The 25,378-nt window shown below is 41.6% G+C and overlaps 2 protein-coding genes across 4 annotated transcripts; both read left to right on the top strand.

Moving 5' to 3' along the window:
- The first annotated feature begins 3,485 nt into the window (after positions 1-3,485).
- On the top strand, positions 3,486-6,767 carry zpd (zona pellucida glycoprotein d). The gene is given in 11 exon segments (XM_046394301.1): positions 3,486-3,626; positions 3,827-3,875; positions 3,950-4,057; positions 4,793-5,001; positions 5,101-5,258; positions 5,475-5,589; positions 5,674-5,801; positions 5,903-6,086; positions 6,319-6,424; positions 6,599-6,679; positions 6,682-6,767. Coding segments are annotated over 11 exon segments (1,227 nt in total). The 5' UTR covers positions 3,486-3,605; the 3' UTR covers positions 6,750-6,767.
- A 603-nt stretch (positions 6,768-7,370) lies between these two features.
- Positions 7,371-21,350, top strand: LOC124062176 (matrix metalloproteinase-14-like). Of its 3 annotated transcripts, XM_046394754.1 has the most exons (13): positions 7,371-8,032; positions 8,145-8,263; positions 8,434-8,499; positions 8,597-8,750; positions 10,604-10,752; positions 11,446-11,568; positions 11,657-11,979; positions 12,293-12,454; positions 14,934-15,355; positions 15,621-15,759; positions 17,249-17,399; positions 17,527-17,642; positions 18,539-21,350. In XM_046394754.1, the coding sequence occupies exons 4-13, from the start codon at positions 8,628-8,630 to the stop codon at positions 19,015-19,017; spliced, it is 2,187 nt and encodes a 728-aa protein (XP_046250710.1). In that variant the 5' UTR covers positions 7,371-8,032; positions 8,145-8,263; positions 8,434-8,499; positions 8,597-8,627; the 3' UTR covers positions 19,018-21,350. The 3 variants fall into 3 exon arrangements, with proteins under 3 accessions (XP_046250710.1, XP_046250708.1, XP_046250709.1); XM_046394752.1 differs by lacking the exon at positions 8,145-8,263 and having other exon boundaries at positions 7,371-7,907; XM_046394753.1 differs by lacking the exon at positions 8,145-8,263.
- The last annotated feature ends 4,028 nt before the right edge of the window (positions 21,351-25,378 follow it).

Genomic DNA, 25,378 nt, shown 5'->3' with positions numbered 1-25,378 from the left:
CTTTTCAATTGTCTTTTTATTTTTAATCACTTAAATGTCCATTTCCTTTTTCATTTAGTCTCCATTTTAAAAGTCATTATGTTTTCACAATAACTGTTCATGTGCAGAGCAGTCAGTCAAGTCTTGAGATAGAGTGCTGAAAGACAGCACAAGAGTTACGCATCTACCATTCAAGATCATGTTAAACTCAGACTTTTACACTAATTCACACTTCACTCCTGCTGGTCAAGCTTTCCTCTCAGTCCAGGTTGTTGCAGCTTCTTTCAAACTTATTATTCTAGACATTTAGGTTAACGTTAGCTCATTAGTTAGAGAGTGAGCTTCTTGTGTAACATGTCATAATGAGGAGTGATAGACATGAGCACACAATGTTTTTTGTTTTTTTTTTGTATTTGTATTTTTTTGAGTATGAACTTACAGAATTCTTAGTTAAAGAAACCCTGTCCTCCGTTGGGTACACAGTGACAGTCGGAAGTTTAATTGGTAAACCGGAGGATTAAGCCACTATTCAAATCATTTTTAAGAGAAGCTGCGGTCAGTCTGATGTAGACGGCAAAGTCCTGACATTGTCTGAGACCTCTTGAGCTCATGTATCCACAGAGTGAAAATTTAGGATTGTCACTATTAGACCTTTCTGAGTATATTGTCTGCAGTTTCTGATCCTGAGTGTTGCAGGAAGTAGCCGTATTGTTTCCACAGGCTGTCGTGCAGTATCCGTGACACGTCCTGCCCCCTGGCAGATGGTTGGTTGGCTCGACTTGAACTCCACTACAGGGCTGGAGGGATATTTTCTGCTTGTCTCTCTTTTATCAGAGGGGTGATTTCTGGGGGAGGGGAATGGAAGAGACATCTTTTAACACAAACAGGAACACATTCCTCCAGACCTGTCATATTAGGTTTCACAACATTTGGTTGTGTGAGTAAGGGAGTGAGTGGTGTATCTGTTCTAGAAGAAAATCAGCCTGTTGTAGCAGCAAAAAAAAAACTGACTTCAGCTGAGGTTTGCTGGCCACCAAGTACATGCAAATCCTCAGAAACAATCAGCCATCATCCCCTCTGTTAAATTTGTGGCCCGCGCTCTTTGTCCTTCAGTCTGGCCTGAGAGAACACAGATGGAGGCTCATTCTGTTTTGGCTGCTCCACATAATTGTGCAGAGATGTTGAGTTCATCCACGGCCACAGACAGAGTGAAGCCAAGTACTGTGGGATCCACGCTGTTGTACTCCTAACCCAGTGCTGAGATGAGAGACACATCACCGCCCTCCAACACTTCATAATATGCCTGGGAATCCAAAAATCATCTGACATCTAAACTACATCAGATCAGCTAACCTCAGCTAAAATCAGATGGAGAACAAGTCTGCAGGCATCCCTGTTGAATGAGTTCTTCCTTTCCCTGTGATTTTTGTACAACCTGTCTGGTCTCTCTCTATGTGTTTGTGTGTGTGTGTGTGAGGTTGAATACATCCAGCAGCAGAAGACCTGCCTCTCAGGTGTGTGTGCTGCAGCTGGTGTTGTGAATCAGGCCGATGACAGACACCTCCAATAACCCGGCTATTTCACAACACCAGGGTGGCACCGCACCGCTGCCGACGAGACGAAGAGCCACCACATGCTGCTGTTCAGGGAGGCGAAGCAACTGTATTTAAGTGAACACACGCATGTAAAACTAAGCTGGACTGTAGACGGATTCTGATATTTGGTTCAAGTGATGTGAAGACAAAATGAAGATACATTCACACTCACACATTTTCTAAATCTGTCTGTAAAAACTAAATACTTCTTAAGAAATATTTCTTACCCTTTGGTCTATTAATAAATAATATTACTAATATTTCCTCTGCAGATCTGTTCCGTTGCTGTTTGGGTCCAAATTATGTGTGGGATTGTAGCAGCACAACGATTTATAGCTTTTTTTTAATTTCAAAGAGAAATTTTAACTGTGTGATACGCTAATTAAATCCACTGGCACAGAGTGGAGTCCCTGTGTGGCGTGTTGTGAGTACTTTTGGGAACTTTTAGACAAATTTAAAGATTGCATTGCAAAACTGAATTGTACTGGATAACAAGTGCAAAGTAAATCTTTCATGCTCTGTCTCAACTTCTCCCAGGGCTTAAACCCAGTTCAGTAGGTCAACAATCAGGCTTGAAAAAACCATCACGTTGTCATGTCACGCATATCATATATCATCTGTGTAATGCTTAACGAGAAGTGGTCACAAAATCTTTTCTTTCTCTCTCATTTCAGTTCACAGAGCCTCCTGTTTTAACAGCTAACAGACTGTATGAGACAAATACTTTGTAAAAACAGATAGAAACCACTATTTGTGACTCTTAGTTTAAATGTTAGCTTGGGTCAGTGCAGCCAGGGCCTCCACTGCAGTTATAGCTCATACAGGTCTAAAGTGTGACTTGAGCTTGAAATCCTGTAATTCAAGAACATGTAAAAACCAGTCACTTTAAGATTGAGAACATCAAAACTTATTTTTATTATTCTGTATGCATTACATGTGTTTAAATTAACTATAGGAAGCCAGTTGTTACCATATTCAACTTCCCATCTTAATGTTTATAGATCTTAGCATTTTTTATCATGAAGGATCCATTGGAGACAACGGCTGCTAAGATGAGAGTGGAGACATTGCTAACAGAAAAGATAAAACACACATTATTATCTCTGGCCTCCTGACCTGCCACCAGAGTTGGACTGCTGCAAACCCACTTCATCAACCATGGTGCCTCCCCCATCAGCAACTTACTCTGGCTGTGATCTGCCCCATCAAAAACACAGATGGCCTGGCCCCAAATGTCTGAGAATATGGAGTCCAGCCTCCGGGTGTGCCGAGTTGGCACTGTAGGAAATACTGTGACCCACTTATGGCGTTCCCTTGAGACAGTGTAGTTTCCTATCACAGACTCATCATGGCAGAAACCCCCACTCTTTTAACTTGCTGACACCAAAGTCTAACTCCACCTCAGTGTTTACCAAAATCCAAAAGGAGTCAGCTTAGAGATTTCCTAAGTGAGTTGAGTACTGATTTGTAGGTTTTACTGCAGTGGATATTTAGGCTTAATAATACCTGACAGTTTATGTCTATTGTACTGCTATTTCAAATACCGTAAGAGGTGATGGGGTAAACTTTCCAAAGCACTGAATTCAGTTTGTGTTGACAAAACGACATCTGGTGGAGACCCCTGGGCATTTTTATTTAAGGCAAAATACAGGCCATGGCCATCTCTCACATTTTGTTCACGAAAGGTTATATTAGGATGTCAGCGTGTATGGCCAGCACTAGGTTGGAGAGCACCACTAATTCTCAATTTCCACTAAGTTTCAATTCACCAGTGAATCGAATGTAATGTAATCTAATGTAATTCAATTAGAAATGAAACATATAAATGGCAACATTAAGTCTCCTGTTAGAGAAATTACATCGTGTTTAAGGAGCATGCAAACGTCCATGCCGACAGGTGTTCATAATTGCAGAGCAGCAGGTGCTGAGAGCGACAACACAAGAGAACATCCGGTTTGACTGAAAATATCGCGTTTAAAAACAAAAGTAACATTTATATATTTTCACGTTTATTTTTCACGCAGTACAGCAATGATAATAATCGGCGTAAAGGTGGGTGTAGATAAAAAAATTTAAGAGCATTATTTATCCTTCATTAATGAAAGCTAAGCTAAAATGTTGATGTAGCTCGCAGAGGGCAAGCTGTTGTAGCATGAACGGGTTAAACCGACAACGTAGCTCAACTAGACGGTTAAGAAACAACGCAATAAACTGCGCAGTTAAAGTGTAGAAATGTTCATTCTTCAAACCAGGTGAGCGTCCTCGTGCTTCTCCTGGGCTTCGCGCGCCACCGAGTCGAAGGTAAACAAGCCCACCTGTATCAAGATATTAGATGTGTTGTAGCTTGTCAGAGTATTAAGTGTCTTACTGTGCAGGAAGGTGCGATGTGGAGCATTGCACCAACAGCACAAGATGTCTTCTGTCCAAAGACCAAAGAAGCTGCAAGTGTGCCACTGGATATTATGGTGACCAGTGTGACAAAAGTAGGTACTTTTCTTCTTCATCTTTCATTTGATGTGTTACATTGTGTTCCTATAATTCACTGGGCCTGTTTTAATCATTAAATTGTCACACAAAAAAAGATTGTGAGTGACCAGTCACGGTGAAAAACTAAATATTTCACGAAGTCTTTCGGGGGGAAAAAACCCAAAACAGCTTCCCTAAATGGGCACTAGTGACGCAGAGCTTTAAACTGATGCAGATGGGCCCACTTGAATGAGTTTATGGGCCCCCGAAGCACCGAATCCTTCATTTCCCATAATTCAACCAATGGCGTCATTTCATTTGACCCTCAGCGCTCAGTTCTTTCAAACTCCTTGCTCACACTTTGCAAGCCTGCTGTTCTACTGTACAGCTTAGTCCACAGCCTGAAATAAGATGATAAATAACCTTGATGACAGCATCAGAAGCCATTGAACAACTGTTTTCACAGGCTGGGCTGTGCCACTGTCCTCCACGTGATGAGTAAACTGAGCCTCATCATTGGATTTAAGATATTTCCGTGTAGTTCAGCTGCTTGCAGATGATGAGAATTTGTTTTGTTTACATGAAACCTAAACATTTATCAAATTAGTGAACTATGTCTTCAGTATAGCTGTTCGTCCTACTTGATGCTCAACATGTTTCAAAATTGTCAAAAGAAGTAGGATAACAACAAGCTTTTTTGTTGTTGTTTGTTTGTACATGTTACATACGGTATGTTAATTTTTTATTTACAGATGCTCACATCAAAGTTATGTGCACCACAAACTACATAGCCATCAGAGTGATGGAAGACTTCTTCAAGTACCACAGTGTGCCTCTGGAGTCCCTGCACTTGCCCAACAAATCTTGTGGTGGTCAGAGAGTAGTCCTCAGTGGTGTGCCATACTACTATTCCATTATATCTAAAGACGAATATCTAACCTGCGGAGGCAAGCCGCTGGAGGTACAACTGGACTATTAACTACTTTAGATGCCAAGCGCAAACTTGTCACCATTATTCAGTGTGGGTTTTTTTTCCCCCTTGCTTTGCTTTTTTATACAGAAAAATTTTACTCACATCTCCTATTCTATGAGTCTACTGTCAGACCCTCAGGTGACTGGAAACATAATCAGAAATCCAGTCATTAAACTGGACTACAAATGCGTCTTTCCATACATCAGGAGAATCAGCCTGCCTTTCCCAGTAGTCCCCTTTTCCAGGTAAGGAAAGACTGATGATATTAAATGATATTACAGTGTGCCATTTATACTGGCACAGTGCAAAGCCATGGGTTCCTACATAAGTTCACCAAAATCTGAAACCGTATTTAGTACATACTGTAATTGCTGAATGCATAGCGTATGTAGCTTAGCGTATGTGTTCATAATCATCAAGCAGACCTTGTGTTTTCTTGCCTCTGCTGTGTTTACGGACAGTGAAACAGTGATGCGTGTGGATGAACTTGATGCAACGATACAGATGTTGTTGTACACAGACCACTCCTACACCAAGGCCTACACCAGTGCCCCCACCATCGAACTCAGGGACAAGGTGACAATCATTGAGCATTTATGAAACAAATTGTGTGTAACATGTTAGGCTGCTTTGACTTTAAATTTTTTTAAATGTGTCCAGGTGTATGTGGAAGTGACGGTCACAGAGCCCGCGGACTTCTTCCTGCTCCGCATTAATGAGTGCTGGGCCACGCAGACTCCCCAGTCGAACATGACGGAGGGAGCATTTCACACTCTGCTTCAGAATGGGTCAGAGCAGCTCTGAGTATCGACCGGTTCATCTTAGGGTTGGGCTTTTTACTACCAGCTCCACACTTCTCATTCCTACTCCTCGCTTCCCATCTCTCCAGGTGCGTGAACGACCAAACCGTTTCCTTCCATAACGTGAGCACAGAGCAGTCTGGCCGTAACGGAGAAAGTTCCACCGTCCGCTACAGCTTCGACATGTTCCGCTTCACAGCAGAGCCTCACGAGCTCTACCTGCACTGCACCATACAGCTGTGTGAGCCATACGACTACGAGTCCTGCACGCCTGTGAGCTCTTCTTACTGCCATACTTTGTATTCTTAAGAGACACATATGACATTAGCCCTAATTTGTTTATATAACAAGGTCAACTTTGGTCAAGTGTCACAGAAAACACAGTGAAAGTGAGCATAAAGGCCTACTTACCCATGAAAGGATCATTTATAGGATTTATTGTCTTTGCTTATATGGCTTTGTTGTGCAGTCTCTCGTTCCTCTAATTTAGATTTTCTGCCTACAGAACTGTAACTCAATCAGCAAGAGAGAAGCAGTGAGAGCAGAACCCCCCCTGGGCCTCCTGTCGTATGGACCCATCAGGATCGAAATGCCAGACAGAGTTCATTCCGGTGAGCTTCTGTTTCTCTGTGAGACGCAGCCAAACTCCCTCTCCTTTGTGAACAGAGAGTTATTGCTGTGTTGGACATTCTAGTAGCCTTTGATTTCTCTATAGGCATCACTGGAGGTGATATTTTTCCCACTGTAGGTGGATACCACAAATATCTCTATGGCGTCTGTTTCAGGCATACTGACGGCAGTGGTGATTCCTGTAGCGGCCGTCTGGACTGTGGGCTTCTTCCTCATCATCCTCATCACTGTGGCCAAGGCAGGCAGCAGGAGGCTCAAACAAATGGAGGAGGATTGACAATAATAATGCTGCTGTTGGCAGCTTGAATAAAGCTTCAGAAAGTATCCGTATATTTTTATTCTTTTCATGACATCTGATTCCAAAACTACAAACATAACACTTCATATTTCTTTAAACTCAGGTCCTTAAACTTGCTTGGTAAATTTCACGTTGGTTCAGAACCGTTTCTTCTGGGAAAGAGAAAGGATGTTGACAGATCCATGGTTTAGGTAAAAGCTGCATATAAACCCTGTGGAGGTCTCAAAGATATTTTTTCCACTTAATTTGCTAAAAGAAAGTCTCACAAACAATATTAAAAGTAACAGCATTCCCAACTTATATTTGACAACTTTGTTTGCAGCTAAAACAGTTCTGGGAAGCCTTTCCTCAAGATTTTGGATTTGGAGTGCTTCTGTGGGAATTTTTACCCATTCATGAAGCAGAGCATTTGTGAGGTCAGACACTGATGTTGGACCAAAAGGCCTGAATCACAATCTCTTTTCCAGTTCATCCCAAAGGTGTTGGATGGGGTTGAGGTCAGGGCTCTGTGTGGGCCAGTCAAGTTCTTCCACACTAAACTCATCCAGCCATGTCTTTATGGACTTTGCTTTGTGCACTGGGGCACAGTCATACGGGAATAGCAAAGGGCCTTCCCCAAACTGTTGCCACAAAGTTGGAAGCATAGCATTGTCCAAAATGTGTTGGTATGCTGAAGCATTAAGATTTCCCTTCACTGGAAGTGAGGGGCTGAGCCCCAGCCCTGAAAACTGCCCCATGCCAATACTTTTGTCTATATAGTGTATGTTATGACTGCAGTCCATTTGTACTTTGCGTATCTTGGTATTGCGCATTCTCATTGTCACACCATTATTTATGTTCTTTAATACACACCAGTGTTGTACCTGCTATGGCAAGTCAGTGTGAAAGTTTTGTTGTATTTTAAACAAGTTGCATTAAACATTTTATTTTGAGGGATACACAAGGCCAACCATGTAAGTCTCCAAGTAAAAACACGACCATAATTTTACCGCAGTGCAGACACTAAATCAAATGAAATGTCTCCACACAATAAAACAAGTTTTGCTGCGGTCATGTGGATCAGCAGTTAGCTGTAGTTCTACAGCATAGCCAGCAGATGGCGCACTGGCGGCTTCCTCAGGCCCTGTGGTATGGAGTTGGAGTGTCGGGAGGACGGCTCTGATCATGTAAAATCAGTAGAAATCTTTTATCAGATAAACTGTATTGTTTGTTGGCGGTTAGCTTCACAGAAATTTGCACAACGCGTTTGTGTTCCGAGTTAAAAGCAAAGGAGGTCCGAATAACAGTGCAGGTGAAATTTGATATCCTTGCACTTGAGTTTTGAAGTTTTTATTATCGCGTGCACTTATTTTACGGCAAGCTCAGAAACTTCGTTAACCTAACTGGCACTTTTCGTGTGCCAGTTGCTGGGCCCGGATATTTGTGTGTGCAGAAAGTGGAAGACTTGTTGCACGTCTGCCGATCAGCCATTGTGGACGTCGGAAATGGGGAAGGTCTAGTTCATTTGCCCGCTGGCTTCAGAGTTAGTTGTGTGCATGAAAGAAACCGCTGTATGAACGCCTGGATGAGCCATGAGGCTGCTTTGCCCGGTCAAATCGGACTGTCTGACACCGGGAATGGATTAGTATCTTCTTGATTCTTGTTTTTTCGAGACTTTCTAAATGCACCTTTACTCTGTTGTTGTTTTTCGAGGTTTCTGATACGCCGACTCCAAAAATGAGCCGATAGCTCACTCATTGTGGAGACCTGTGATTAAATGTAAGAGGAGGAGAAGAGAATAAATCCCACATCACTTTGTCCTGTATTCCTGCCTGCCGTACGAACTTATTTGGCGTCCATCTTCATCCCTTCACAGCTCCGAGCTGATAACCACAAGCGAGTACATCATGAAGAAGATGGCATCCAAACAACCCTGGACTCAGATCATCATCACATTATCGTCCATATTGTCCCTGGTCCTGTGCAGCACGGCGCAAGATGTCCCAGAGGAGGAAAGCTTCAGTGCTGAGGTGCAGTCATGTCTGTGGGTCAAACTACTGAACGGGTTCCCCGTGTAGATGCTCCCTGTATTCCCTGTATTCAGTTCTGGTATTTGTAAATAGTCAGTGAATTAGCAGTTGTCATAATTTTATTGTAAGACTGACTGAAGATTTCCTGCATGTAATTTATCATAGAGTTATAGCTCGTCATAAGCAGGTTAAAGGCACAAATCTTCGTGTGTGTTTGTAAGAGATCAAAGCCTCAGATGGGCTGTAGCACTGCAGGGATGTCATGTGACCTTTTGACCTTATTCCAAATAACAACAACACTGCATGTGGTGCACACATGGGCAGAGTGCATGCCTATCTGTCTGTTTATCTGTTATGCAATTCAAACTTTACACACTCCAACACACACTTCGCTAAGACATTTATGAGCAGAATGTCTAAACAGGATTTGAAAGAGTTTATGAAATATTGTAGCATAGTATTAAGCTGATATAAGGACATTTTTAGTCTTTATTCAGTTGTTTGACATTTGTATCTTCCTCTATGAAGCACCCATAACTGGAGTGTAAACAGATGATGAGAGATCAAAACTGATATAAGTGATCTGTATAAAATATGTCTTTCTACTTGATGTTAGTATAAATACTTGTTCCTCACTGTCATGATAACTGAACAATTTCAGATGAACACCGTGAGCTGAAAGCCTGTGAATATTTGTACATTTGTATAAACAGATAACTAATGCTTTCTTATACCCTGTGATGACTTGCCTATGTGGATGTTGTATTTTTTTGATAAAATACTATCTTTGATTAACTGTTAATACACCAGTAACAGGTGGATGAAAGTTATATGATGATACAAACACATTCATAAACACGTAAATGTCCCTGTCTCTACTTACAGCTCCCACATAGTGTGTTATGTGTCTATACTCTGCAATATAAATACTTAATAGGAGGTCACCATTGTTCCAAACAAACTGTCCTTAAAAAGTTCATGTTGTACATGTAAGCCATTTCTGTATATGTTTCGTATTGTGACACATGTAATAATGTCAGATTATCATCCAGTCCTACTTTATAAGAGGTTTTGCTTTTCTTCTTCCATGTTCTGCAGACACTGATGTTAGTAAGCGCACTTTAGCATTATATTTGTTGAGACTTGTCATGCTATGCAGAGTGTGTGCATGCAGGATAATTTTGCATGTGTTTTGCCTCTGGCTTGTGTTCATACTGTACGTACATGAAGGTCCCATGATCCATCTGTGTGAGAGATCCCTGTGGATCTGTTTCTTTTTAAAGGGCAGAACTTCAGACTTGTCAGAGCCCCTCCACCCCCACCAGGACCCATTGTCCTGTTTGCCTGGCTACGTGGCTCTACACACTCACTTCACTGTCAGCAAACATGAAACTAAGAGGGGAAAATTCGGCATGTGTCACAAGGCTGTCAGCCAGATGGTCTTTTACCATCATCTGAAGTGCAGACACATAGAGTTGTGTGTTCATCATGCATCATACAGCAGTGACATACAGTTCAATTATTGTCCCTATAGCATTCTTGTGTCCCGTTCCTCCTCTCCTCTCCTCATCTTGGCTGTCAGTGAGGAGAAGGCGCAGGAATGAGAGCACAGGAATGTCGTAATGTTAATGGAGACCATCTGGTTTCTATCTCTACTTTCTCTTTTCTTTTAACTCCTCAGATGCCCTCTCCACTGATTAGACAGTAGCTTGTTCTTGGATTAGCATAACAGTGCCTCCCTCCCATCTGTAGCTGGTGAACACATATTGACATGATGTACACAAAAACGTGTACTCAGCAACTTCTCCCCAGCTATACTACGCTAAACTGACTTGTCACTTTCTCCTCAACAGACATGGCTGCGTAAGTTCGGCTACCTGTCTCAGGCGAGCAGACAGATGTCCACCATGCAGTCGGCTCAGATTCTGTCCAAAGCCATCAGTGACATGCAGCGCTTCTATGGCCTAGAGGTGACTGGAGAGATGGACCCTGCGACTGTTGCGTAAGCTCTGTGTTGTTTTGTAGAATGTTTGTCCCAAAGACGTTTTGTATATATGGATTTTTTAAAATGAAGTTTCTTATTTTTTATTCATTCTATGGTATAGAAGGAGTGTTGGAGGTCTACAATTTTCAGTTTGTCATTGGAGAATTCTGGGGAACAAACCTCAAGAACCAAACATCCTGAAGCAATTTGTTTCAGAGGACTTGGTTTGTCCCATAACAGAATAATATTACCAGCGGCTGCCAGCATATAATAACTTTATATGGTGGTTTGAAATACAACTTCATTTTGCTTCTATCACAGCTTAACTAATGAGGCTAGTCAGGCTATTGTGTCATATCCTCACATTCAGCTGTGACCTTGATTCATTGTGTTAGACCTTTTTTTTGCACAGCATACTGTATGTTAGGTTTATGACAACATTACAAGGTCTTGAGGAAATAGTTTTGAGAATAATTTGAGAAATACGCCTTCTGACCGGAAATGAAAGTGCTGTTATGCGTGTGGATTTTCCAGAATGTCATCCTCCATGGTTTGAGTCCTGACTCAGAATTCTTGAGTTGACAGCCATGGAAAAAGGACATTATACAGCATGTACAGGCTGGTTATGGAGATCTGAGGAAATTCTGCAGCCAATAACAGTTAATAATGTAATGTCTGTATGTGTGTGTGTGTGTGTTTGCACGTGTGTAGGGCCATGCGTCGTCCACGCTGTGGCCTCCCAGATAGGAAAGCGTCGGAGATGGATGACAGCGCAAGGAAAAAACGCTACGCTCTTACTGGACAGCAGTGGGACAAAGACCGCATCACTTACAGGTTTATACACTGAAATGTGAAAACAATTCAGCAGTAAAGCAGAATGTTTCACTTACCAACTCTGGTATGCTTTCACTCTCGGCTCCAGTATAATGAACCAGCACATTCCCACCTCGCTGGGTGTGGAGAGGACGTCTGACGCAATCCGCAAGGCCTTTGACGCGTGGAGACGAGTCACGCCGCTCACCTTTGAGGAGATACCTGCTGAAAACAACATCAACATCAACAGCAGCCAGGCGGAGCTTGCTGACATCCTGTTGTTATTTGCCTCTGGTTTCCATGGTGATATGTCGTTGTTTGATGGAGAGGGTGGGTCGCTGGCACACGCCTACTACCCGGGACCAGGAATAGGTGGGGACACACACTTTGATGCTGATGAACCTTGGACCCTGGACAACCAAAACCCTGAAGGTTTGTGGGTTTTCTTAATCTTGTGGGAAGTGAACTTTGTGGTGAAGGGACAGTGTGTCCAGCCATTGGCTGCTTATCTGTGGCCTAGTCTCTCCTGGTCAACTGAGCTGCAACCTGAAAGCCATGACAAGCACAGCACAGCTCTATTTACAGTGTCTTTGTACAGTTCACAGCTATTCAAATGAACATGTATTATTAATATTAATTGTTACTGTTTATATGAACATTCTTTCATTGCACGTTGCTTCACATAGCCGTATGATGTAAGTTAAATGTCTGTGTGTGCGTATGTGTGTCTCTGTCTGTCTTGCAGGTGTAGACCTCTTCCTGGTTGCAGTCCATGAGCTTGGTCATGCTTTGGGTCTGGAGCATTCAGATAATCCCAGTGCCATAATGGCTCCTTTCTACCAATGGATTCACACACACAACTTCACCCTACATGAGGATGACATCAAAGGCATACAGTACATATACGGTAAGAAGTACATTACACATGTTGAATTACTGCATTGTTTCATGTCTTCAACAGTTATTTAAAGTCACAACCAGCAGAATCTGCACTTGAGACTGAATGGTGTCTTTTGGAAAGACACTTTAAAAGACACTCGTTATCTGAGACTGTAAAGAGATGAATTTGCATAGACAGGTTTTATATTCACTACATTTTCCATTGAAACAGGACTCTCCATATAAATATATTGAGTGAAGCTCACTTTGTGTACCTATACTAACAAAAAACTATTGTTGTCTGTGAATTGTTTTTGCAAGCTTTATGGATAATGGCCTTGACTTTTACTAAGTTTGAGCTATGCTAACGAAGCTGTTTGGCTAACATGCTAAGCTAAGCTTTGTCTTAACTGAAGAACATGATGCTGACATACAGCTAACTTGTCTGTTTGTAGCTGAGTAGTGAAAAAAATCTGCTGTTCATAACATGACTTGATCATATACATACACTCACCTTTGTCTATAATGATTAAAATCTAAACTGGACAAATCAAACAAAAAAGTGAACTCCACGTGTTTAATGTGCTGGGTTCATACTCACATTTCAGTGGGAGGTTGAAGTGCAGAGTGTCAGCTGTATTTTGAGGTTATATCACATTCGTATCACATCAGGACTCTGGACATCAAAAGAAGACAAGAAGCTTTGTGTCACTAACCACACACAACACCAGTTGAACTCTGCTCAAACCAGCATGACATGCATGCCACTATGATGTCCTCATGCCTTCCCCCATGTGAATGGATGGCATTGTTAACTGACAAATGACATATTTGTGTCTATGCGTGTGTTCACAAAGCTCACATGTGTAATAACGCTTTTCTTTTTTAAATTCAATCCTTTCCTACACACTGTGTTCCCTTGGTCCCATCTCTGATATCTTGGAAGAGATTTAAAAAAAACTTCTGATTTGGTTTGGGAATGTTGCCTCTGGTTTTAGTTGCACAACAGACCCAAAATCTTTCCACACCCACGCACTTCTGGCCTGTTGATATGCCTACAATAGATGTGTGCACCAGTGCAAGTTACAGATTTGGCAAAGTAGAAAAATCTTGTAGGTTTTTTGCTGTAAATACCGTAAGGTAAATGTTTTGACTGAAATTATACAGTTGTTTCCTTTATTAAACAACGCTAAAGTATTGAACCAGAGAAGAAAGCTCTGATTGGATGAAATAAAGGACCTGAGGAGAAATAGAGACAAACATGATATAAACTTTAGTGGTAGAAATAAACATTTGGGCTCCTTTGTAGAGGATTTATGCAAGACTGGCAGTTTTCTGTCTCAAATGTCAGTTTGTCCTCATCAGCTACACATCTGTTCGACTTATCACTTAACTGTTTAGGTGACAGAGTCTTACCAGTAGCATTTAGCAGACCTTTAAAATTATATATACTTAAATCTAAGTGAGATATAGTAAAACCAAAACTCTTTATTAGTAGTTTGAACCAAACCAGTTGATACTGATTGGTGGAGACCAAATTAAAAAGAGAGTGAATGTTGGACTTGTGTGGCCAGAAACACAACTCCAGATGAATGCTGATGTTGCTCAATGTCTGTTGGTTGTGTGCAAAGGCATTTGTTTGCTAACATATCATGACTAACATGACTTTATAAGGTGATAATATGCTGGTGTTGTGTTTACAGCTTGCTCTGCTTCCTCCAAGTGGCGCAAGCAAATCAATTAATGCAGCTTTAAGCCAGGAATGTATTTTTCTAGCATCAGCAGAACTGCTAGCCAATGTACAGGACCTTTTATTTTGAAAATATGCCACCCTCATAAGCACATTTCCACTCAATAATAGTCCCTTTTACCCTGTGATGAAAATAGCAAAGTAATAGGCATCAGCTAGTGAGCTAAAAAAGGAAAGTAAGACACAGATTGAATTTTTAATTCAGTAACAGAATATACTTACTCGTGTTGCTTACAATCCTGTTTAAAAGACAGAGCTTCAGAACCAAACAAAGACTTGTTTACCTTCACTGTCTGTAGACTGTACACTGATAGCTGAGTCATTGGCCAGCATCAACCTTCCTATATTCAGAACAATATTTTTGGCTCAGTGTAACCCAATACGTCTTTAAGCCCAACAGCTGTCCATACATATTACATAATGGCTGTATCTGTGTGTTTTCTCCTCTTAGCAACCAGCAGGGATGATTTTTCCAAGAAGCAGCAGCACAGTCACAGTCAATCAAATGAGCTTATAGCCACCGCATAAAATGGAAAATTACATTTTCTTTGTGTGAGGGAGAATTAGAGAGGATATTGTAAAGGGGGGAAAAGTGGAGAGTATGAAAGAAGTTATTGCCACAAAGACAAGCTAAAGGAATTTGTTTCATTTCGGATGGAAGTTTTTGCATTTTAGGTGAAGATATGAGAGGAAGAAAAGAATCTTAACTGCGGAAGTTCTTGTTCTCATGCCAAGCTCGAAATCTTTTCATACTCAGGTCCTCCTCTCATCACTGAGGCTCCACCAACTTCTCCTCCCGATCCTGCCAAAGAGCCTGAAGATGAATCCCCCACCTCCTCTTCTCCTCATGAGGATGAACTCACCTCCACTTCTCCCACCAACCCACCACCCGAATCACCCCACCCCACAGACGGCAGCCAGCATTTCCCAGTCTTGCCAGAGCCAAGTCCCAGCCCAACCTCACCTCCTGTCCTCCCCACATTCGCCCCCACTGACTCTCAGCCTGAACCAGAACCTGTCACTCCACACGTTAGAAAAGATGCCCCCCCTCGACAGCCTCCCCCCCGGCCCCCTGCTCCTCCTCGACCTCCCAAATTGCCAGACAACCAGGCCCCCAATATCTGTGATGGGGACTTTGACACAGTGACGATGCTGAGGGGGGAGATGTTTGTTTTCAAGGTGAGAATTTAAGAATTATTGAACCTATTTGTGCAGGCGCTGTGTTTGATTAAATGGCTTGCTTTGGATGGGACATGTGTAAACTGTGGCATGTCACTGGTCACTGGTGTTTTTACAACCCACTGACCAACATAGGAAAGGACAAAGGAAATATGAACTAACACAACCCTGCTTAGAGTCAAAAACATTAAAGTCATGCAAAGAGAAGTAATCATTAAATCATTTTGATAAAAGAAAATCATTATTAATTTGCTTACTTGTGCAGGGTCGCTGGTTCTGGCGTGTGCGGAGGAACCGGGTCTTGGATAACTACCCCATGCCGATATCTGTCTTCTGGATCGGCCTGCCTAGTGACATTGATGCAGCCTACGAGCGCCACGATGGCAAATTTGTCTTCTTCAAAGGTATGTCAGGGCTGTTTATGACCAATAAAACTTGTCACTTTGCTTAAACAGCAGCCACATGCTGATCAGATTACTCGATGTCATCAAAATATTCCTGGAATGCTACGGTGAGCTTTTGTAGGGTTTAAACGCTTTGCTTAAGGGCACAACAAAAGTGTAGTTAGTTTCTGCTGTGTTGGTAAACTGCTTTCTCCCAAGCAAAGCTGAGGCCGGTGAGGAGCTCTTTAAGAGTGTGATCTATAAAGACAAAATGGGGAGTGAAACACAAAGCTGATCTGTGCTTTGATTTGAACTGGTCAGACTGAGGGGAAACAGTGCAAACTCAGCACTGTTTTTCCCCCACACAATTTGATTTACGAGGATCTGGTAATAATTCTAGACAGCTATAACACTCTGTATTTGGCAGACATGCACTTATGCTCATAGAAATATTTAAAACACTTAAAGTTATGTGAACAGGAACTCTTCTAGTCAAATGATTCACAGTTAAATCTTTCTGACAGTGTGGCTGCTGACAGAGGTGTTGAGAGTATTCACTTTCTGTGTCTTTGCATGTGTATGTAAATGCATTATAGTGTTTCTGTGTGGATTGCTGTGGTTGTGTTGCTGAGTTCACTGGGTGTCTTGAATGAGGTCTGTGTATTGTGGCAGCTGTTGCTGACCCAGTAAGACTCCACTCCAGCTGAGCCCCAAAAGGCCCCATGAGGGAGGTTGAGGATTGCATCAGCCTTCTCGGCAGCGCACCTCTCCAGATGTCAACAGCTGCAGAGGTTTCACTTTTGCAGTCAGGCATTACACTTATATGTATTACATTGTCTGGATTTTTTGAGTTTTGATCACAGATTTCCATTCATAGAAGGATCCTGTTATTGATTTCTGTTGTTGTCATTGTGCTTGCTTTTTGTTGACATCTCTTTCTGAGCTGCATAAGCTGATTCTACTCAACTTGCCTTTGGCTAGTACTGCATATGCATCCAAACCTGCAGAAATGTTGATGATATAAATTCCAGATGATTATGAACTACTGTCAGACCTGCAGATCAATATGTTTACACAGTATTTCAACGTAAGTCTGCACTGTTTGGTAAAAGCCCCAGTGCACAAACATAGCTGTGTGTCACAGTATAGCAGTGCCCTGGCAGTTGAGGTGGAAAGTGACTGAAAAGTGTGCTCAGAGGTTGGTGTTTGAGAAGAAATTGGCTCCAACATAAGGAAATCTTGGAAAATAAGTGTTAATGCCTACCATTTCTACCTTGCCTGTCCTTTCTTGTTTTCTTCTGGAGTGAATAACCCCCTGGCATATGCCATATGTTCTGGTCAATGCACTCTCTCCATATACCATATACAGCTTTTTCTCTCTTGTCTCCATCCTTAACTTTACCTCATATTTTCCTTCTTTTAGCCAGATGTGAGAGGGTTGTACTGTTGGTGTTAGTATCTCTTTTGAGAAATAGGTATAGATACTGTATGTATCCCTTTGTCTCTGCAGATGACAGATACTGGGTATTCAGGGAAGCTGATGTACTGCCAGGATACCCACAGCCCTTACATGAGTATGGCCAAGGAGTCCCTGCGCACAAGATTGACACAGCAATCTGGTGGGAACCCAATGGATACACATACTTCTTCTCTGGCGACAGGTGCAGTATATCAAAGACATGCACAGCAAAGTTTTAACACATTTAAAAGAATGCATGCATCTTAAAAGGATTTTCTGAACTACATGAATTCTGATTAACCTTTGCAGATCCTGTTTTCTGTGTGCAGGTACTGGCGATACAATGAGGAGACCCGCACTACAGACCGTGACTTCCCCAAGCCAAACAGCAGATGGGGCAACATCCCTCATTCACCCAAAGGAGCCTTCCTCAGTGATGACGGCGGTAAATAATGACTTTAAATAAACCAAATGCAGGCTTTATTTGGAGAATGGGAACTGCTTCTGTTTATGAGAATCACCACAGACACCGAAAGTTGTAGATGCAGTGTTGAAAGCTGGTGAACAGCATGAGTGAGTAGAGGTGGAGGGAGAGAAGAAATGAAAGATTATTGGGGTGAAATGGGGAGTGTAAGAGACAGAGAGGGAAAAAAATCACATTTGAGGCTGGTTAGGCTGGAGCAAGCGAAGCAGAGAGAAGGGTGAGGGGATGAAAGAGAGAGAGAAATGAGAGCTCTGGTTTGAGGGTTGGCCCGTCCTTCCTTTGGAAATTAGATTTGTGGCAGAGCTGCTCTAAATGCACTCTGTGGCAGTGCAATCTCATCTCCACCCAAAACTGTTCTAATGTCTCTGCAAGCCTGGTTACCACTACAGAGCAACATTTGCACCCAGAAATTTATCCTAAGAAGACTGCATGTAGTTCTCCATTGCAAAGTCTTATTGATTTATTGCTTTTTTGCAGTTTTATATGAACACATATTATGTATAGTCTAGTCTTATGCTTATCAGAGTCAATTTTGGACCTGAAAAAGTCTCTTTGGTATGGAATATTGGCAAGGGGCTAAACTGGTCCCTCAAGAAGTATTCCTTAGTCTGCTTTTTTTTTTTCTTTTTTTTTTTTTTTTGCACAAAATGTGAACTTAGAATTACCTCGACAAGACAAACGCTAGACAAGGCAGTCTTTCAAATCAAATGACAGGTCAGTTTTATGAGTCTTCTTGATATTTCCCTGTTGGGACTGACTGGACATTAAAAAGCAACACTATATGTATTCTACAGTTTATTGACATAATAATTCATACAAGCTGGCTGACAAACATTTCTTTCCTCCCTCTCATGCAGCTTACACCTATTTCTACAAAGGCAGCAATTACTGGAGGTTTGACAACCACAGGACAGAGGCAGACAAAGGCTACCCTCGCTCCATCCTGAAGGATTTCATGGGTTGTGTGGGAGTCCCTGACCCTAAGCCCGACACAGACACTGAACAGGAACCAAAAGACAAACCAGTCAACCCTTCAGACCGGGGCAAAGATGAGCACAAAGAGCCGGACAGGAGCGGGGACAAAGACACAGCCCCAGAGGAAGACCAACCCTTAAAGCCTGACAGTGCAGAGGAAGACGAGGATAAAGAGGTGAACGTGCTCGTGACTGTCGCCGACAATGAATCAAAGGTCATGACCCTGATCATGGTGGTTGTCCCTCTGGTGCTCATCCTGTGCATCCTCATCCTAATCTACGCCATCCTCAGGACTCTGCAGAACAAAGAGACGCCAAGGGCCTTGGTGCACTGCAAACGTTCCTTGCAGGACTGGGTTTGAGCCACAGAATTAGAAGAGATAGAATGGGTGTTCATCATTTGTCTGATACAGTCGTTGGCGTCACAGATTTTTCTTATGGTGTGGTGGACCGAAGCTTCGACACAGTGCTCATCTAAGACAGCCAAGGACAAGTCATCGTTTTGGACCCCATTCAGTGAGAGCTTTTGTTGCTCATGAGAAATAACGTAAAAGTGCTAAAGTTGATGGCTGTGGAGGTGCAGTTTCCCTCTGCTGACCTTGAAGTTTTCCTCCTGTGCCTTCCAATTTTGTGAAAAAGTATCTCAATTTTAAAAAAACAAAAATCAGATTTATCCCATCACATCATCAGAAAAAGATGTCAGCCACCCAATGTGTACTGTAGAAGACTCATGACACATTAGGAATGTTCGTTTCTATCATTGCCAATCACACAGAGGGAAGACAGACGATTTATTTGTAGTATAAATGCAGACAAAGTCGATAATGCACATACATGACATATAGATGCACACACACACTGCACACACACACAAACATGAGTGCTTACAGCTATGACATCAAATATGCAAATACATGCATTAACATGAACAAGTCTTCCTTAGAACTAAAGTGCCTCAACCAATCAACATTTTTCTCTATTTAGAACAGATAATTTGCACTTTTTATTCTGTTTATTGTTGTCTGATTTGCTGAGGTTGCTTCACTGATGATGTGAATGTGTGTGTTCATGTAAAGCAGAACAAACACACAGACATATTAGCAGAAGAAGCTCATCCTCGACCAGCGCTGGAATGTCAGACAGCTGTGTGTGTCCGTGACTGCCCGTCTCCCACGAGCCCATTATTTCTGCCCTCTCCCTCACACACACACCAATGTCACATGATCTTAAAAAACTCTAACTGCACTCATTTATGCATCCATGTCCACACACACACACACACACATGCACGCACGCACACACACACATTAAGGCATAGAGACCACTTACCCAAACAAAGGCACGTAGAGTTTTTGCACACAGACACACAGACTCCAGCCTCCCCTCCTCCCACCGCAGCCAGGATAACTGTTCAGACTGGACCACTAAAAACACAATCCCAGAGGAGACATATTGACATATGACTGGTGCCAGGGTTGGGGGTGAAATACATGAGGACGGAGGGGCATTTATTCACATTTAATGTAAAGAAAAGTGTTTAGAAATGTATTTTACAAGTTCTGCCCACCTCAACTCGACCTGTGAAGTGTAAAACCATAGCAGCAATGTTCGTCTTTCTGCATCTCCTCTTCTTTTTTCATGCTAAAGCTAAAGAGAGTTGAAGCTAATTAAGTGTACAAGGGAGAAGCCTGCAGGCTAGAAAGGAATGGGTCAGGGTCTGGATTCCATTAAGCCCACATGCTGCTGATTTAGTAGTGTCAGCCACGGCGAGGGGTGGAGAGAGGGGAGTTGGGAAAAATGCTAAAAGAAGGAGGTATAATATGAGGGGGAAATGAGATAGAATGATGAAATGATGAGGAAAGAAAGAAACCGGGGAGGCACACATTGAGGAGGGGAGAAGGAGGGCTCTGCCAGCATTTCCTGTCCGGTTTTCATGAGGAAAGGAGGAGCAAAGAAGGAGAGAGGAAGGATTTTGGGGAGGGACAGCGCTGGCGTTGCACCTCCTGACCTAGATAGGGACACTAAGTCCACTCCTCCTTTTCAGTTCTTGTTTTTGCTCCGCTGGTTGTCATGAGCTAGAGAGATTTCCTCTGTGACCCTCTCCTCCCTTCCTGCTCTATCTTTCTCTCTACTTTCTTTTTTGTTTATCCATTCTCTGTCTGTCTTTATCTCTTCCCTGTTTCATAGCTGTAATTACCCCACTGCTGCGCTCCCAGATGTATTAATTTTCTTCTCCGCTCTTCTGGAAAGTTAGCTCAAGCATTTTAAAGCTGCCTCTCACACATAAACAGCTGCAGAGAACGATCCTTTCTTTATATGTCCTTTGAGTCTCCCACTGTCTTGCTGTCTCTATGTAAAGCCACTATTCATTGCTTATCATTTGCTTTAGATTTGTGCCTTTTTCTTGTGCCTGTGTTCTGTCTTACACGTTTCATTGTCCCTTTTTCTGTGAACACTTGGGGGATATTTCTTTTTACTATAAATAGCATGAGGGAGTGTTTTTGAAATTGTCTCTCTTTCCTTTTTACTCTACTTATAAATTGTGGTTTTGTACATTTTGTTTCTGTTCAGTTTTTTTTTAAACAACAGTAGTAGATTGTTACGACAATGTTGATGCATGCAGGGCATGTTCTGTAAGGCCTGTGCACTCCCATGTACGTTCAGGATTTCGCAATAAAACTCACACTAAAAGCAACACAAGCCTTTTTTTTTTTGCTGCAATTTTTGGCTACTAGTTTTTGCAACTTTACACCTTTAACCTGCTGTGCAAATATCAAGTTCAAGGAGTTGATTCTACTTTTGGCCACAAGAGGGCATTATTGCCTCTATAATGCTGAAAACGAAATCTTTATCATTTTCACCACTGTGAGCAAATACACAGACGATGATAGTTCAGAAGGAGGTACACTGGTACAGTTTGGAAGTTACTGTGAGTGGCTGTGAGTGTTTACATTTTGTGTTACTTAATATAAATCATAGAGAATTATTTTTCCTGTCTTTACTTTGCTACATTTATTTACAGCTGGAGTTTCCTGTTATTTTGCAGATTAAGCTTTTTCATTAAAATTATAAACTATGATGCATGTTTATGGATTACAGTAAATACAGTAAAGTAAAGTAATTTAAGTAATTCAAATCACCCATCTCAACCAGGTTGAATATTAACAATATAAGTATATAGTTGATAGGATAAACACTAGTCAAATTTGCACAGTATGAGCAGAGAACAGATGCCTATTCTGTGCTTTATTTATGGCAGAATTCGATTCAATTTAATTATCATTATACAAAATGGACTGTACGAAACGTTGTTGTAATGGAGTACGTTTAGATTGTGGTATTGCTGCTATTAATGAAGTCAGGTATCTCTGAATTCTTTTTCACCAGAAAACAGATAATGTATGTAAGTGTGAGTGTGCTAATGTGTGCACATGAGTGCACGAGCGAGTGAGAGCACCTTCCTGTGTGTCTTCACGTCACAGGTAATCAGGATTATCTTCCATCACAGATCATCCACTAGCTTTACCTCTGCACCTGTTTTCCCTTTCATCTCTTTTATCTTCTCTCTGTTTTTTTTCCTTTACTTCAGTGTCTCCACTGCAGCTCATTATCCTTACCTGTCTCTTTTACCATTAATTAAATATGTTGTCCCACAGCAGTAAAGTCCTTTCTGTCAAGGCCTTTCTGTGTGGAGTATGCATGTTGTCCCTGTGTTTGTGTGGGTTTCCTCTGGGTCCTCCAGTTTCCTCCACCATCAAAAACATGTATGTTGGGTTAGTTCTCCTGCCAGTGACCAAGGCGCTGGCCTACAGCCGGTTGGCACTCAGAGAGCGTTGCACATTTGCTGTCCACCACTCGTAATACTTAAGATGGTTTAAATGCAGAGAATGCACAGCACTGTACGTTGTGTGTGACTGTGTAAAACTATGTGATTTGAACTAATTCAACCAACACTAAGTTGTGAGAACAACTATAATTTCCTGCGAAACTTCCCCATAATTATAGGCCCTTGTTCAGTCCATTTACGTCACGCTTCACTCTCGACTTTCCCCTGAGTGTTTGCCTAAACTCTGTCCTGTCCAGCATCTTATCCAGATGTTCAATTAGGATTGAGGCCACTACAGTGCTGCTATATTCCAGCCAAGGTCCAAAGGTCTATGTCATCAACCTATTCTCCCAGCTTATCCCATGTTGAGCTGATAATGGGATTTGCCCACTGCCTCCTGCCTCATCAGCACCATAAATCGTTCTGTAGCTCCCGTTCTTGAGCACCACAACAGGCCTCACTGGAAGCGATGAGATCTATCCACCTGACCTAATTGGTAAATGGTTTTTCTACCTGTCTGTAGTTTTCTTGCAACCCACCTGTCTGTCAAATTTATGTCTATATGTACAAGTTACTATGACTGATTCTCATACATAAACCTGTCCATTACAGAAGGTCTTCTTTCATTGTTATAGCACAACACATACCAAAAAATGTGCAATATCCTGTTAACCAGTCGGTCAGCTAACAAGGGCAGTCCCGGATCCTGGCTAATCACTCTCTGGTATTGTGCCACGCCTTCTCTCCTCTAACAAGGTTTATCTGGATTTCTCTGTCCTCTTTTTTCTTCTTCTTTTTTTCCCCATACTGCCACCTTCCTTTATCCATGTTCACCGTTAAACAAGAAACTGAATTATAAATACAACACTGAAAGAGCATTCTTTTACAGTAAATGTTGCATTCCTACTTAATTAAAACATACAAAATAAAAATAGAATAAACTCAAATTATCAAAAGTAAAAGTGATTCCCCTGTGATTGATACCTTATATTATATATTACAGATTCTTAATATTAACATACCCATGCAGAGGCATTATTGTTGTAGCAAGCTGAGCTGCAGCTAATTTTAACTATTTTTTGCCTTCATTTTATCTAATTTCCTCAAGATTTTTAGTGCCAACATTACGAAAAAAAATATTAATCTGTCCAATACTTTGGTTAATGATCAAATAGACCTACCTACATTCCCATCTGCCTCAGCTGTACTTTGTGTTTAGTTCTAATCATCTAAAGGAAATCTAAACGTACAAAACAAGAAAAAGTAAAATATCTTTTTATTTGTAAGGGGGGTTTTTTCTTTTCATTTTTGGCTCTTCCCATGTTGTGCTGCACTCCATGAAGACGTAAAAATAAGATAAGCACGCTAACATGTTAATTCAGATGGTAATCAGCAGCTACAATTAATAAGCATATCGAGTTTGCATTGTCATTGTGAGCCTGTTAACCTGTTGACTTTAGCATTTAGCACTGCTGTGCCAAGGTACAAAACAAAAGAGCAGCTAGTACAGCTGTAGACGCTTAGCCTTATTTGTTTATTTAATTTAAATATTGATCTGAAAAGTAACTATATATAGCTACCTTAAGTTACTTTTCGGATATTACTAACAAAAATAGTTGAGCAGCAACAGTTCATTATGTTCCTATAAACTGTAGGTGAGTACAAGTGTACGGTAGCAGAACAATGAAATAGTCAAGTACAGTACATCACATAGCCTCTGCACTTGAATAATTATCTTTAGTTACTTTCCACATCTGCTGTCAAACTTTTGGGACCATATTGGATTTGGCTGCATTCACTCAAACAGAAGACAAGCTTTGTTCCAGCCATTTCTGATAGAGCTGTGGTCTTCATATGTGTGTAAGAACAAAGAAGTAGATCATCTAAGTCCTGGCCAGACCCTGAGACTGACTAATAAGCTTTACCTTCTTCTGTCTCCTTGGTGTCTATGACTATTTAGCAAAAGGCTGACTTTATATAGCTCACCTCCGTCCAGTCACCAAGCGGTCCTGCGTCAGTTGCTGAGGATAAAACTGTAATGAGGATGGGATAGGAGATAAGCAACAATGGTGACGAGGTGGGAGAGAGACAGGGGGACTCTTGGTGCGACATACAACAACTGCAATAAACAACTTATATAGCACAGAAAGGAAAAATGATTTAGAAAATATGCATTTTTATTTGTAATTTGTATCTTATTTTTACCCAAAGAAAAACTGAAAACAGATCTGCTCCTTCAGGCAGTATAGATTTTTTTAAAAAAGTTCCCTTTGTGTGACATGTTGATTACAAACCAAAATTCATAAACCACATATTACAAACATTTGATTTATCATCTCTTACTATGTTTGAATGGTTGTAGTCAGAAAGGACTGCTGTTGCTGTCTTCCACGGTTTGTGTGTGCGTGTGTCTGTGTGTGTTTATAGGTTTATAGGTTATAAGTATGATATCCTAATGATATGTTTCTCTGTCGTTAATCTGCGGTGGCTTGCAGTCCAGGATTGTGTCTTGACCTTGAGCTGGTGCTGGGTAATCCCGTTAGCTCCAGGCAGCCACTGTGGCAATCTCAACAGACCCGTGCTGGCTGTGCCACACTCTGGATCTCTACGCCACCGGCATGCAGAGACACCTGTAGACACACAGGTAAGGAAAACAGGAGGTAGGGAAATCAATTCAACATAGAGACAACATGAATGGTAAAATAAATAACTGAGTGCTGATTTGAGGTGTTCATATGATGTATATGATATATCTTTAAAACTTACTTTGTCTGTACTGCCAGATCTTTTCTGAAGACTTCAGTGCATAAATCTTCTAAAATTACACAATGAGTAGACAAAGAATTCTATCTTTGGGATATCTTCCTCTGCTTTCTGCTCTTTTAGTGACTGAGAGT

Source organism: Scatophagus argus, chromosome 7 (genome assembly GCF_020382885.2).
Source record: "Scatophagus argus isolate fScaArg1 chromosome 7, fScaArg1.pri, whole genome shotgun sequence".
Classification (NCBI taxonomy): Eukaryota; Metazoa; Chordata; class Actinopteri; family Scatophagidae; genus Scatophagus; species Scatophagus argus.
This window is presented reverse-complemented; position numbering and strand designations above follow the sequence as displayed.